Here is an 11,360-nt window from a genome sequence, read left to right as displayed (position 1 = left end):
TGATATATATTACTGCTGTCACTGCCCTCAAACAATGCAGAATTTGATGAGGAACCTCCATGCTGGTTGATCTCCAAGCTCTAGAGCTGTTACCTGTGCGTACTTCACGGCTTGCACGAACTCTCAAAAAACTCACCCATTAAAACCACACAGATGTTTCTGGCTGACTCCATCAGGAGGAATATCGTGCTGAACTGGTTTTATACTCGGGTTCGTGGGCCAGAGTGAATGATGAAGCTGTTGCCACTGCCAATACCACTGGTGGCATCAGGAAAGCAGAGTATTTGGAGAGGTTTTGGGGTGTCTGTGTTCTGGCCCTCACCCCATGAAGCCCATAAGGACTCATCCAAAATCTGAGGAGCTCAGCTGTGTCTCCTGGTGCAGGTGAGTGCTGTGGTCCTGCTGGACCCGTGTGGTTGCCCTGCCCTTGGGGGTCAAAGCCAACCTTGCAGGTCCTCTGCATGCTGTGCCTTTTTAGGAAAGCAACATGCCCAGACCAGGCTTTGAGAACCTCAACCACTGTCGTTCATCAACCCCAACAGATCACACAGATCTTTTTCACAGTCTCTCCGGTCTTGATTCACTCTCTGCCACCCCAGATGCTCCTGAAAGCATCTCATCTGATGGCATCACAGCTGTCTCTCGCTGCCACAGTGAGCAATGGGCTGAGGGAGGAAGATATCAGCCCATGGAGGTGTTCTGAGGATGCGGCCACCACCTCCTCAGAGGACCCAAACCTCACAGTGATGAGCACCAGAAAAGACCGAGATTAAATAAGGAAAAGAGACATCAGCTTGTTTCACTGTTGTGACACTAAAGGTCAACTGGAAAAGCTGGTCTCCTGCATGCTCGGGGAGGTTATGGATTGTACAGCTGTGTCCATATATGTTCTGACAGATCTTAAGTGGTGCTTTGCTAGGGAGTTTTAAAATGCAGCAATACACGTCATTTACTTACAACAGCCAGTTTTCCTCACATTAGCCACCAGTAAGAAATGATTCATGCAAGAGAGGCCACATGTTGAACAGATTCATGTAAACCAGTCATTCAAAGTCAGCTAAAACATTCTCACACAAAAAGTCAACTTAAGCTACTATTTCCCACAATAATAATAATAAAAATAAGCTTAACAAACACTTACTCTGATTGTCCAAGCTCATTTTCTGTTATGTTTCCTTTCACCAGTTTTGTTTGGCAGAGCGTCAAGTAATGTATCAGCAAAAGTATGTGTGTCACAATCTGACAAAAGGAAAAAAAATGTATATTTTTAGTTTTGAAGTGTTTATAATTTCAATAGGTAAAGAGAATACAGGACAAGGAAGAACAAAATAGCATATGCAGAAATGTCAGCAGTGAGCATGAAAGTATAAGCATGTGAGCTCTTCAGCCTAAAAATGAGGTTTTCCAAAGAAGACCAGCATTAATAACTGGAGCCCACTAAACATATTTCTCCATCTAGGCTCTTAGCAGAGTTCCCCTCCAAACTTGGGTTCAAACTACATGTGGGGCTATGACAAAACCCCAGGACATGATTGTCCTCCAAAATGGTCTGGCTTGGCTGATGACTTCCCAGGACATTTCCACTGTCCCATCCCACTGGGTCCTACTCTTCAGTCATACAAACTCCAGTGATACTCCTGAGGAGCCTTCAGATCCTCCATGTTCTCCACTCATCCCACCACCCCACAGAAGAGTAGCTCAGGAACTGAGAGTAATCACAGTGTAAGAGAGAAATCCTGCCTGAGGGTGCTAAGAATTCCTCCCTTACCTGGTTTTCATGACATCAGTGCCCAAAGTGATGCCCTTTTTGTGCCAGCCATAGTTCACACATTCCAGTGAGCAGAGGCACCATAATGGTGGCTGCAGAAGCTCCACCAGGCAGGACAAACCCTTCATCCCTGCAGTTAAGGTCCAGCCACCCTTCACGATGAGTGAAACTTCCATCACGGGCACTTGTTGCTGCAAGCCTGTCATCTTGTCCTGAGGAGGGAGAAGAGAGCAGAACACAGCTACAGGAAAAGGGAGAGGGTAGTGGACAACAGGAAGCACGTACAGCAAGAAAAGCAAAAGCCACTGAGCAGAGAAAACTGCTGGAAATACAGAGCAGTAGGGACAGTAGGGCCGGGAATTTTTGCTGTGGGCGATGCATAGTGGAAAAAAAAGCATGGAGAAAAGCAGCAACCTGAGAAAGAAGTTGAGAAACAGGAGGTATAATAGATTGTCTGGGCGTGTTTCTTCACCTGAGAGCTGTTCATATGCCAGGCAGTGACGAGGAGCAGCAGGACAGGGAATGGCTTTCCATGGCCACATCAGGTTGCTCTGTGAGGGGCCTCGGGTCCCCCAGAGGGTCACTGCCAGCCCACCACCACCTCTCACCTTTGAACTGATGTAGCAGGAGCATCAACCTCACAGCTCAAAAGCAATGGAGCAAACAACCCAAGCACAGCAGCTGCTGTGGCACTGAGTGGAGCTGCACAGAAAGTCAAGTGTCTGTGGCTTGATCTCCCAGTTGGAGCTCCTGGGTGCCCATCCCTGCAGCAGTGGGTGTGGGTGAGCAGCATGGGCACGAGCTGGAAGTGTGAATTGCAGCATCTGAGCTGCTGGAGCCCCACAGGAGCCCCACAGATGGGCACAGTGATGTCCTCTCTGATCTCTGCTTTACACGGGGGCACACGGGGGTGCAGGGCTGCACAAGCTCACCAGCAGCAGAGGGAGTAGCTGTTGAAAACATCCCTTCCCACCACAAGCACAGTGATGTTCAGTCCTCTCACTGAATCAATCCCAACACCCTGGAGGGAGGTTGCTGCTGCCTTTGTTGTCTGCCCAGTATTGCAGCTGCCTGCTGCTATACTCCACTGCTCCTTTTCCAATATATAACACTACAACATCGCTCGAGATAATGAGGTTTTGATCATGGCAAGACACTCACGACAGCAAACAGCCCAGGCACACAGAGATCAAATAGACCAGCTGCAAACAGAGAGGAAAAAAAAAACCACCCAGAGTACATATGACTCGTGTGTGGGTATGTGTGTTATGCAGGAGGCAGGGGCTGGATGGCCAAGGTCTCCCAAGCGACCCTGGGCCACTCAGGGCTTGGGCCCCCAGCATTCCAGGCAGCCTCCTCTCCCGGGACCACTGCCCTGCTCACACCGAGAGGCAGCCAGACGTGAACGTGAGAAAGCTCCCTCAGCCGAGTCCCTTCTGCTGGGTGCTTGTCTTCCCAAATAATCATAATTAAAAGGGGCGTTCATCAAAGGGGGAGCTGGGGTGTGGGCTTGCTCTTTTACCGTGTCTTCATAGCAGGCAAACACGGTGAAAGGGTTTTTTTTTTCCTTTGCCCCTTCCAGTACACTCCCCATCCTCCCAGACCAAAGGATCTCAGTAAAATATTTGCCTTCAGGAGAAAAGCTTGTGAGCAATAACTTTCAGGGTCGTTTACACCTATTTACTGGAGTTAATAAATGTGTAAATTGATTTTTAAACTGTGGACCTAGACCCCTTCAGAGATATAGTCATAGAGCCAAGTCCAGACGACTGCTATGTCAGTGCAAGTGCAAAATAATGTTGTAAAGATGTTTCAGATTCCTTCTTCTTTTCCCTTTTTCTTTCAGAATCCGTGATACAGGGCTTGAACCTGGGTGTAGACCTGAATTCTGTGAATCCTTTCTTCTTTTTAAGCCTAGAGGAATTTGGAAAGCAGAGCTATCTGAATTGTGACATCCACATATGCTTCTTAGGGAAGATAGACAATATAGATGAAGACATTTTACCTGGTTTAATATCTAAATTATTGCTGGGAAAGAGGGTGTGACACCAGAAGGAGGGGACACATAGCAGTGGAGCATGGCAGGATATGGAATATTCAGAAGAATTAATTATGGGATGAACTGGAAACACCCAACTCCCCTTCACTGCACGAAAGTTGACAGCAGGTTGGAAGGTTCAGTTCCTGGCTCTGCCCTGGACTGCCTGACACTGTTTCATTGGTTTCCATAAGGAATATTTTGCTTTCTTGGTCTCTTGTGACAATGATTTCCAACTGACAATGTCTGTGTCGCAGCACGAAAAGCCCAAAACTCAGCAGCTTCCACCTGTCATTTACACCTGATGCAAACTGAAAAGGGTGCAGTTCTGCTTTGCTTTCACCCCTGGGGGTTTTCCACAGGTACAAACAGCAACAACCAGAGGGCTGAGAAGCTCCTGAGAAGCATCAGGACTAGTGTTTCACAGGCAGCCTGCACACGAGCTCACACACACGCACACAAATACAGAACACTTGAAAGCAAAGCCAAACCTCATAGTTTTGTTCTCAGCTGGAAACTTGCTGCTCTCAGAAAAGTTCATTGGAAGCCTTTACTGAAAGAGTGACATTTAATTCTGTAACCAGCTTAAGAGTGAACCTGCAGAAGCATCCTTTATCAATCAGTGGTATCGTGACAATGTGATGGGGTCCAGGATTCTCTGTGTAATGATTTTGGAGCTGATCTTACAAACATACGGACTCAGAGCCCAACAGGGTGTTTTAGGACCCATTTCCATACATCCCAAAGGGATCAAAGTATCATCCCCTTGCTGAGCCTCCAGTGACTACAAGTTTTAATGTGTATACGTAATTATATGTAATCATATACACAGGATAAGGCCTCAGAGTTCACACTGGTTTGGGAAAGCTGCTGTGAGTGGCAGTAAGGCCAAGCAGGCCTGGCCCTGACCCATCAGCTGTGGGCTTTAGGCTAGCCCTCTGCTGCAGGAGGGAAGCTGCTGGGTGGGTGTGCTGGCAGAAGTGCCGCTCCTCAGCCTTATCCTTCAGAAGGCAAATAAACTTAATCCCAAATTCACCCGCTGCTGTTTGCCAAGAGCAAATAATGCAGAGTTTGAAGTGAGGTGGGATCACGCTGTTCTGAGGACCTTGGGGAAGGAGAAGGTGTCCAGCACAGCCCTGCAGAGCAGGGCAGTTTCCAAACCCTTGAGCAGCTGGTGCACAGCCTTTTCATCCAGAACTCGGCTCATCGGGTGTAAAAGGGGTCTGGATGGACCTGATGCAAATGGAAATGTAGTAAACTCCTTGTATTTGATATCAATGGATTTCATAGAATCATAGATTTGTTAGGGCTGGAAGGGGCCTTAAAAATCATCTCATTCCAACCCATTGCCATGGGCAGGGACACCTTCCACTAGACCGTGTTGCTCCAAGCCCTGTCCAGCCTGCCCTTGGACACTTCCAGGGATGGGGCATTTTTACCTCCACGGAGAAAAATCTAAATTGTGGTGCCTTTGAACACACACACAGAAATTAACCTGTTTGACACCGAGACAAACCTACACCTAGGAGCCTTTTACCCCTGTGGCACCAGACTGCTGTCACCCCCAAAGCAGTGGCAGCCTCTTATCCACCCTCAGAGGTGTGGCAGAAGACAGGCACACACACACACACACACAAGCACTGCATGTGCACCTCACAAGAAGAAATGAAAGCACATCATCTAAGTTTGCTCAGGTTTAGCGAAGGTCAGAGATTTTCACACCTAGGTGAGCTGTCATCTGGCTCAGGGCAATTCCCTTTTCTCTCGCATCCTTTGCTGGAACAGCAGGAGAGCTTTACTGGCGTGAAAGACTCAACTGTCTTCGGGCTATAAAGGACTTGAGTCACAAACCACTCCCCTCCCCCTCCTCCCCGAAACACATTTTCCTATTAATTCAGGACCTTCCAAAATTGTCCTAATGTCTCTTCACCTGTTAGTTCTGAAAACCTGCTGAGGGCCGAGGCTTAAACTACAGGAGGTGACAAACCATATGGGATTTGCTCTAGGCAAAGTAATTCTAGACTGATGGAGTCAAAACTTCTCCTGTTTTCAAACGCTGAGTTTCATTTTCATGAACTTAAACTGAATGAAGTAATTGCCTAAGAACAACTGCATCATTAAGACACAACAGCAACATCTAAGTAAAGATTAAAAAACAACCACACCGTTAGAAAGTGCAGCAATACTTGCATGAGTGGACAGCTTCTAAGCTCAGGAATAAACTTGTGTCACTACAGCTTCTGTCAGTACAGTGACCAAGAGGGAGCTCCACATGCCTGGTACTGCAGAGCAATGCTCTCCTTTCTGATTTCTTAAAGGGATATTTTAGAATCAGAAACTTTATTACCACTTTTGAGACAAGCTGCCTCTTTAAAATGTTCTCCTTTTTATTAAAACTCTGGTCTTTTCCTTTATTAATTTTTTTTTGCAAGTTCTTTAATTTTTCTTTTCTTAAATCTCCCATTCAACAACTATCTTGGCTTTTAATGAAGGGAATTTTTCTGCATCCAGCAAACTGTAAACCATGTCGCTTGGATACAGCAAAAGCTGAAATTCCACAGATTTACATAAAGTCATACACTGTGTTGTGGAGAAAGTGTGCTGGGCATTCTCTGATTTTTGTATCTTGCATTAGAATTTGTAGGCACTTATGAAAGAGGAAAATATAAAGGAAAGAGATATAAAGAGAAAAGAAGAAAGAAGGGGAGAGAAAAAGAAGGAAAGAGAAAGAAGGAAGACAGGAAGAAAGAGAAGAAAGAAAGAAAAAGAAAGCAAGAAAGAAAGCAAGAAAGAAAAAGAAAGAAAAAGAAAGAAAAAGAAGGAAAGAAAGAAAGAAAGAAGGAAGGAAGCTGCTGTGATGAACGTAAAATATGACCTTTTCTTCTTAAAAGTTTGTGCTGTCCGTCTTGTTTAGCACTAGCGCTGCTCACCCTTTCCCTTCAAGACGCTTCGGAGTTGTTAAGCATCTAAGGGTGATAATTTGACTTTCAGCTAAACCGGAGGGCTGCAGCAGACAGCAGTAGGTGGTGATGTAATAGGTACCAACGCACATGGATATATAAATATCGTGGCTAGGGCTAAAGCGCTATGGCTGAGCAGCTATAGAAGAAGATCAGCACTTCAGACAAGACTCCTGGAGTTGAGATCAAGTTCAGAAGCTCTTGCTCCCGGGATTTCCTCTCCATGCAGCCAGCCCAGGGAAACCGCAGATCCTCGGGGGACTGACCACTAAGCTCCCTACTTTTTTTTCTTTAATTTCTTTTTTTTTTTTTTTTCTGTTTGGCTTTTTGTCGCTTTTCTTTTTCTCCTTTTTTTTTTTTCCATTTTCCCCCACACCCTCCCAAGTCTTCGACCTCAGCATAAAGCGGGGGGGGGGGGGGGTGCGAGCGAGGTTGAAGGAGAGAGAGGTGGCGAGTGCGCATTTTCGGAGCGACCGGCCAGTGGCTGCCCCCCCTCCCGCCCCTCTTAAGCCGGGATGCCTCTCCCCGCGGCGCTGCTGCTGCCGGCGCTGCTCCTGGGGCTGCTGTGGCCAGGGGCGGTGCGTGGCCGGTCGCCCCCGGGTCGCCTCCCCGCCGGGCCCCGCCAGCGCCGCTGGGACGCGGCTCTTTTCGCCCGCTCCGTCGCTCGCCTCCCGGCCGAGCGCCGCGATGCCGCCCGCGACGGCGACTACCTCCTGGGCATCAAACGCCTCCGCCGCCTCTACTGCAACGTGGGCATCGGCTTCCACATCCAGGTCCTCCCCGACGGCCGGATCGATGGGATTCACAGCGAGAATCGATACAGTAAGACGGCGGTGCCGCCCGCGGACGGGGCAGGTGAGGCGCCCCCGCGACCGCGGATCTGCCCGCCGGGCAGATCCGCGGTCGCGGGGGCGTCTCACCTGCCCCGGGGAGTGGTTTGTCCCCCAGAGGAGGGTGGGTGCCTGGCAGAGTTCCCTAAAAAGTCCTGCCGGCGCTGCGTCTCCCCCGAGGGCGGCGGGGCCAGCGGCTGAGCCCATGGGGCGCTCCGGGTTGAGGGGGGGGCACCCGTCGGTGCTGCATCAGGTGTCGCGGGGTTGCCTCCGCATCTGAGCGAGCCCGGCTCTCCCCCAAAAACTCGGAGAAGCATCTGCTGGGGGGCTTAACCCCGTGGCTCTGATAGCCAACTGAAACAATAAGGTGCGGGAGGGGAGGCGGGGGGGGGGATGTAAGCTGCGCGATGACAAATGTTTCATTTTGCCCTGAGCACTCTCTGGCTTATTTTAACCTTTGTCTACCCGAGAGAATGCCTGGGGGGCAAATTAAAAATAGATACTTGGCTAAAAGAAGAGATGTCCCAGCGTGGGGCATAGGGCAGCACGTGGAGCACATGAGGCTGGGGTTCTGTGGCCACCCACAGCAGGGCTGGGACGGGGGGATCCACACCCACGCTGGGGATGGGAGCCTGTGGGTGAGTGCAGTGCTGTCACCCCACGCTCCAGGGCATACCCCTTTGTCCCCCTGATTCCTGTGTCTCCTCTGTAGGTCTGCTGGAAATTTCTCCCGTGGAAAGAGGAGTGGTGAGCATATTTGGTGTTAGGAGCGGACTCTTCGTGGCCATGAATAGCAAAGGCAAACTCTATGGATCTGTAAGTAGCCACCGAGTGTGCGCCTGGGGAGGGGACTGTTGTCAGCTGGGGTGACAAGTGTGCACGGTTCTAAAAGCTGCCCAAGCCCCATCCTTGCCTCTCCTGGGTCAGGCAACGCAGAGCAGCCCTGTCTGCCTTGCCAACAGAAGGCGTCCTGCCCACTTGTGCTGCTTGCTGAGGTTTTGAAGTGAACCCCCCTTTTTTGCATGACACTTCTCTGGTTCTCACACAAAAACTGCAGTCACCCAACTATGATTACCTGTCTTGCCTGCCACATAGACCAACAGAGTAGCCATTTGTGTGGCAAGACCACAAGCTAGCCTCAGGCCATGTGTTTCTGGTAAGTACAAACAGCCCTAGGCAGGTTGGGCAATCGCTTACTCCATCTCTCAGAGGGCACTTGGACTTGTGATAAGCCAGGCCCTCACAAGTGACCCTTTCTGATGTGATGAATCAGTGACTGTCACATACCTATTGATCACTCTGCTGATGCTCATGAAGAGAGAGAGTCTGTTCCCAAGACAGCTCACCATCCTTGGGGTTTGATCTTGATTTATAAGAAGAAAGATCTATTAGGAGACAACACAGATCTTTTTTTACACTGAATCTTTGGAAAAGATAGAGACTTCTTATAAAATATATTTGAGGTGGACAGGGCATATCTTTGTCCATGCTGAGCTTTCCTCCTGCTTTTGAGTTCACCTCTGTGTAAGTTACTGTGACCAGCATAATTTCAAACTCGAGTTCCTGGGTCTCCTTCCTTACCCATGAATTTTTTATGTCGTGTTTCCAAAGTATTTTTTGGAGGAGCTCAGGCTGAGGAAGAGCCAGACTATGTCAGAGGTGACTAGGGCATTTTCACATGAAGACATGAAGCATCCAGAATCCTTTTCCAGGGCATCAGTCCTGTTACAGAGGATTTTAACTTACATAAAAGCCAGACAGAATCAGCCACCAAAGTGCCAGAACTTCCGTTGCATCATTTCTTAGGGATACTGCTGCTTTGGTGTCCTGGATAAAGAAATCTCCAGCCCTGTGTTCAGCTTGGCAGGCTGAGACCTCTCTTACAAATCCCTTGGCTTTGAGATGAGTTCATTTGTTCCTCTCCAGATAACACACTTGTAACACCTGTCCCCCTTTGTACTCGCTTGCAAACGAAACCTCATCACTGAAAGGCTGGTGTTGCAGCTCTGTTTTCCTGAGCCATTAACTCAAGTTGCCCAAACCCTTCCTTCAGTTTTAAACTTTAAAAAGCGAAAAATACTGTCCATGCTGAGTGTCTTTAAAATGCCTCTTTTCTCCTCAAGCAGCATGAGAAAGTGCTGGTCTAATTCAGACTTTTCTGAAGCCTCTCAGGCAATTTACTGCTGGTAGGGCAACCACTGAGCAATTAGATGAGCAGTGCTGCAGAACTGAGCTTGGGCCTTACCCACCTCAGCTCTGTTAACCCCTGTCCCTCCCAGGGACAGGACTCCTGCTGTCCTTCCCAGCTTCAGGTGTACGTGCCTGGCCTGGGCACAGCATCCCTAATGATCCTCTGATTCCTGAGCCCTGTTTGAAGCTTCAGAGACCACTTCAAAAGGTTACTAAGAAGGGGGGACTCACCTGCAGATATCCCCACAACACACCTCTACACCTGGTAGCAAGAATATTTCCACACCTGATGTTTAAAATTCCTTCCCTCTCATTCTTTCCTTTTCATTTCAGACCCATTTCAATGACGAGTGCAAATTCAAAGAGATTCTCCTGCCAAACAACTACAATGCCTACGAATCCAGGATTTATCCCGGGATGTACATAGCCCTGAGCAAAAATGGAAGAACAAAGAAAGGCAATAAAGTATCTCCCACAATGACAGTGACACATTTTCTTCCTAGAATCTGAGACATCTCCCTTCAGACCTACCTCAGCACAGGGGAAGACGCAGAACACGTTTGGGGAAAAGAAACATGGTGCACTTTTACTGGAGAGTTTTATGCAAGAGTAGGTGTAAGATATTTAAGTTAATTATTTAAATCTGTATATATTGTCACAAAATTTATTTATAGCTCCGATTTTTCTTTTTTTTTTTTAAATTTCTGAAAGCAAAACAAACCTCCAACCCAAGGTCTTTTTCATTTCACGGTGCAACTAGTAGAAGACTTCCGCTTTGTGGTTTATTTAATTCGTTTCTAAGTTATCACAGGTGTGCTGCTACTCCGTGCCCTAAGCCAGGTGACATCCAATTCCTCTCTCTTCCAACGTTTTGCACTGTTTGTGTGTTGTAGGGTGCCTGCTGTCGTACACGTGTTTGTATGTTTGTTTGTTTGTTCATTTGTTTGTTACGGTGGCTTTGTTCTCCTCTGCGTGCCTTCCAAACCTCCCCCGTGACTCCCAGAGAAGCTCTTGGCCTCCAAGAAGGAGTGGGATGCCAGTGTGGAGCCACACACAATGCCTGAGCTCCTTTGTGCCGCGTTGCTATTTAATTGGAGCGGGATCGGTTTACCCCGGTGCGGAGAGCGCGGGGCTGGAGAGCCGCCCCACGAATCTGTTTTTAGATCTGCCAGCGCTGAACTTTGAACTTTCCTGCAGTCCCTCTTCTCAGTGGAGAGGCTCAAGCACCTCTGGCAGCTCGGCAGGATTGGGGCTGGGTTTGTCTATTTAGACAAACCACCTTTTTTGGCCCTTAGTGATACAATTGCTTGGCGTAAGGCTAAAAAATAACGTGTCTGTCCCTCCCCCCAAAAATTCACTGTGGAACTACAGTGAACCAGTTTAACTTCATTCAAATCGAATTCAGAGACTACCTTCATTTTTCAAAGTTTGGGGAACTCTGTAATGCTTGTAAGTTTTTAGAAGGCAAAAGCATTTGCTGGTTTCTAGTGAGCACGAACTCCACAGAGAGAATTTAGATTGATTACAAGGAATCGAGGATGGTTTGTACTATTTATTATTTTTGCTGCAGTATT

General features: G+C 48.2%; 1 protein-coding gene across 1 annotated transcript; it reads left to right on the top strand.

The window, feature by feature from the left end:
- Positions 1-7,281: 7,281 nt before the first annotated feature.
- FGF4 (fibroblast growth factor 4) lies at positions 7,282-10,355 on the top strand. The gene is made up of 3 exons (XM_027732512.2): positions 7,282-7,588; positions 8,309-8,412; positions 10,120-10,355. Exons 1-3 carry the CDS (start codon positions 7,282-7,284, stop codon positions 10,294-10,296), a joined length of 588 nt encoding a protein of 195 aa, XP_027588313.1. The 3' UTR covers positions 10,297-10,355.
- Positions 10,356-11,360: the final 1,005 nt, after the last annotated feature.

The sequence above is a fragment of the Pipra filicauda genome, unplaced genomic scaffold (assembly GCF_003945595.2).
Source record: "Pipra filicauda isolate LSUMZ 115617 unplaced genomic scaffold, ASM394559v2 scaffold45_size4122338_pilon, whole genome shotgun sequence".
NCBI classification, from domain to species: Eukaryota; Metazoa; Chordata; class Aves; order Passeriformes; family Pipridae; genus Pipra; species Pipra filicauda.
Note: the sequence above shows the minus strand (reverse complement) of the source record. Positions and strands in the feature narration are given on the sequence as shown.

Bases quoted from the DNA above. Each gene is read 5' to 3' on its own strand.
- FGF4 (XM_027732512.2), top strand. From the start codon at position 7,282: ATGCCTCTCCCCGCGGCGCTGCTGCTGCCGGCGCTGCTCCTGGGGCTG. The intron at 7,589-8,308 runs GTAAGACGGCGG...TCTCCTCTGTAG, and splicing joins TCACAGCGAGAATCGATACA to GTCTGCTGGAAATTTCTCCC. The intron at 8,413-10,119 runs GTAAGTAGCCAC...TTTTCATTTCAG, and splicing joins AAGGCAAACTCTATGGATCT to ACCCATTTCAATGACGAGTG.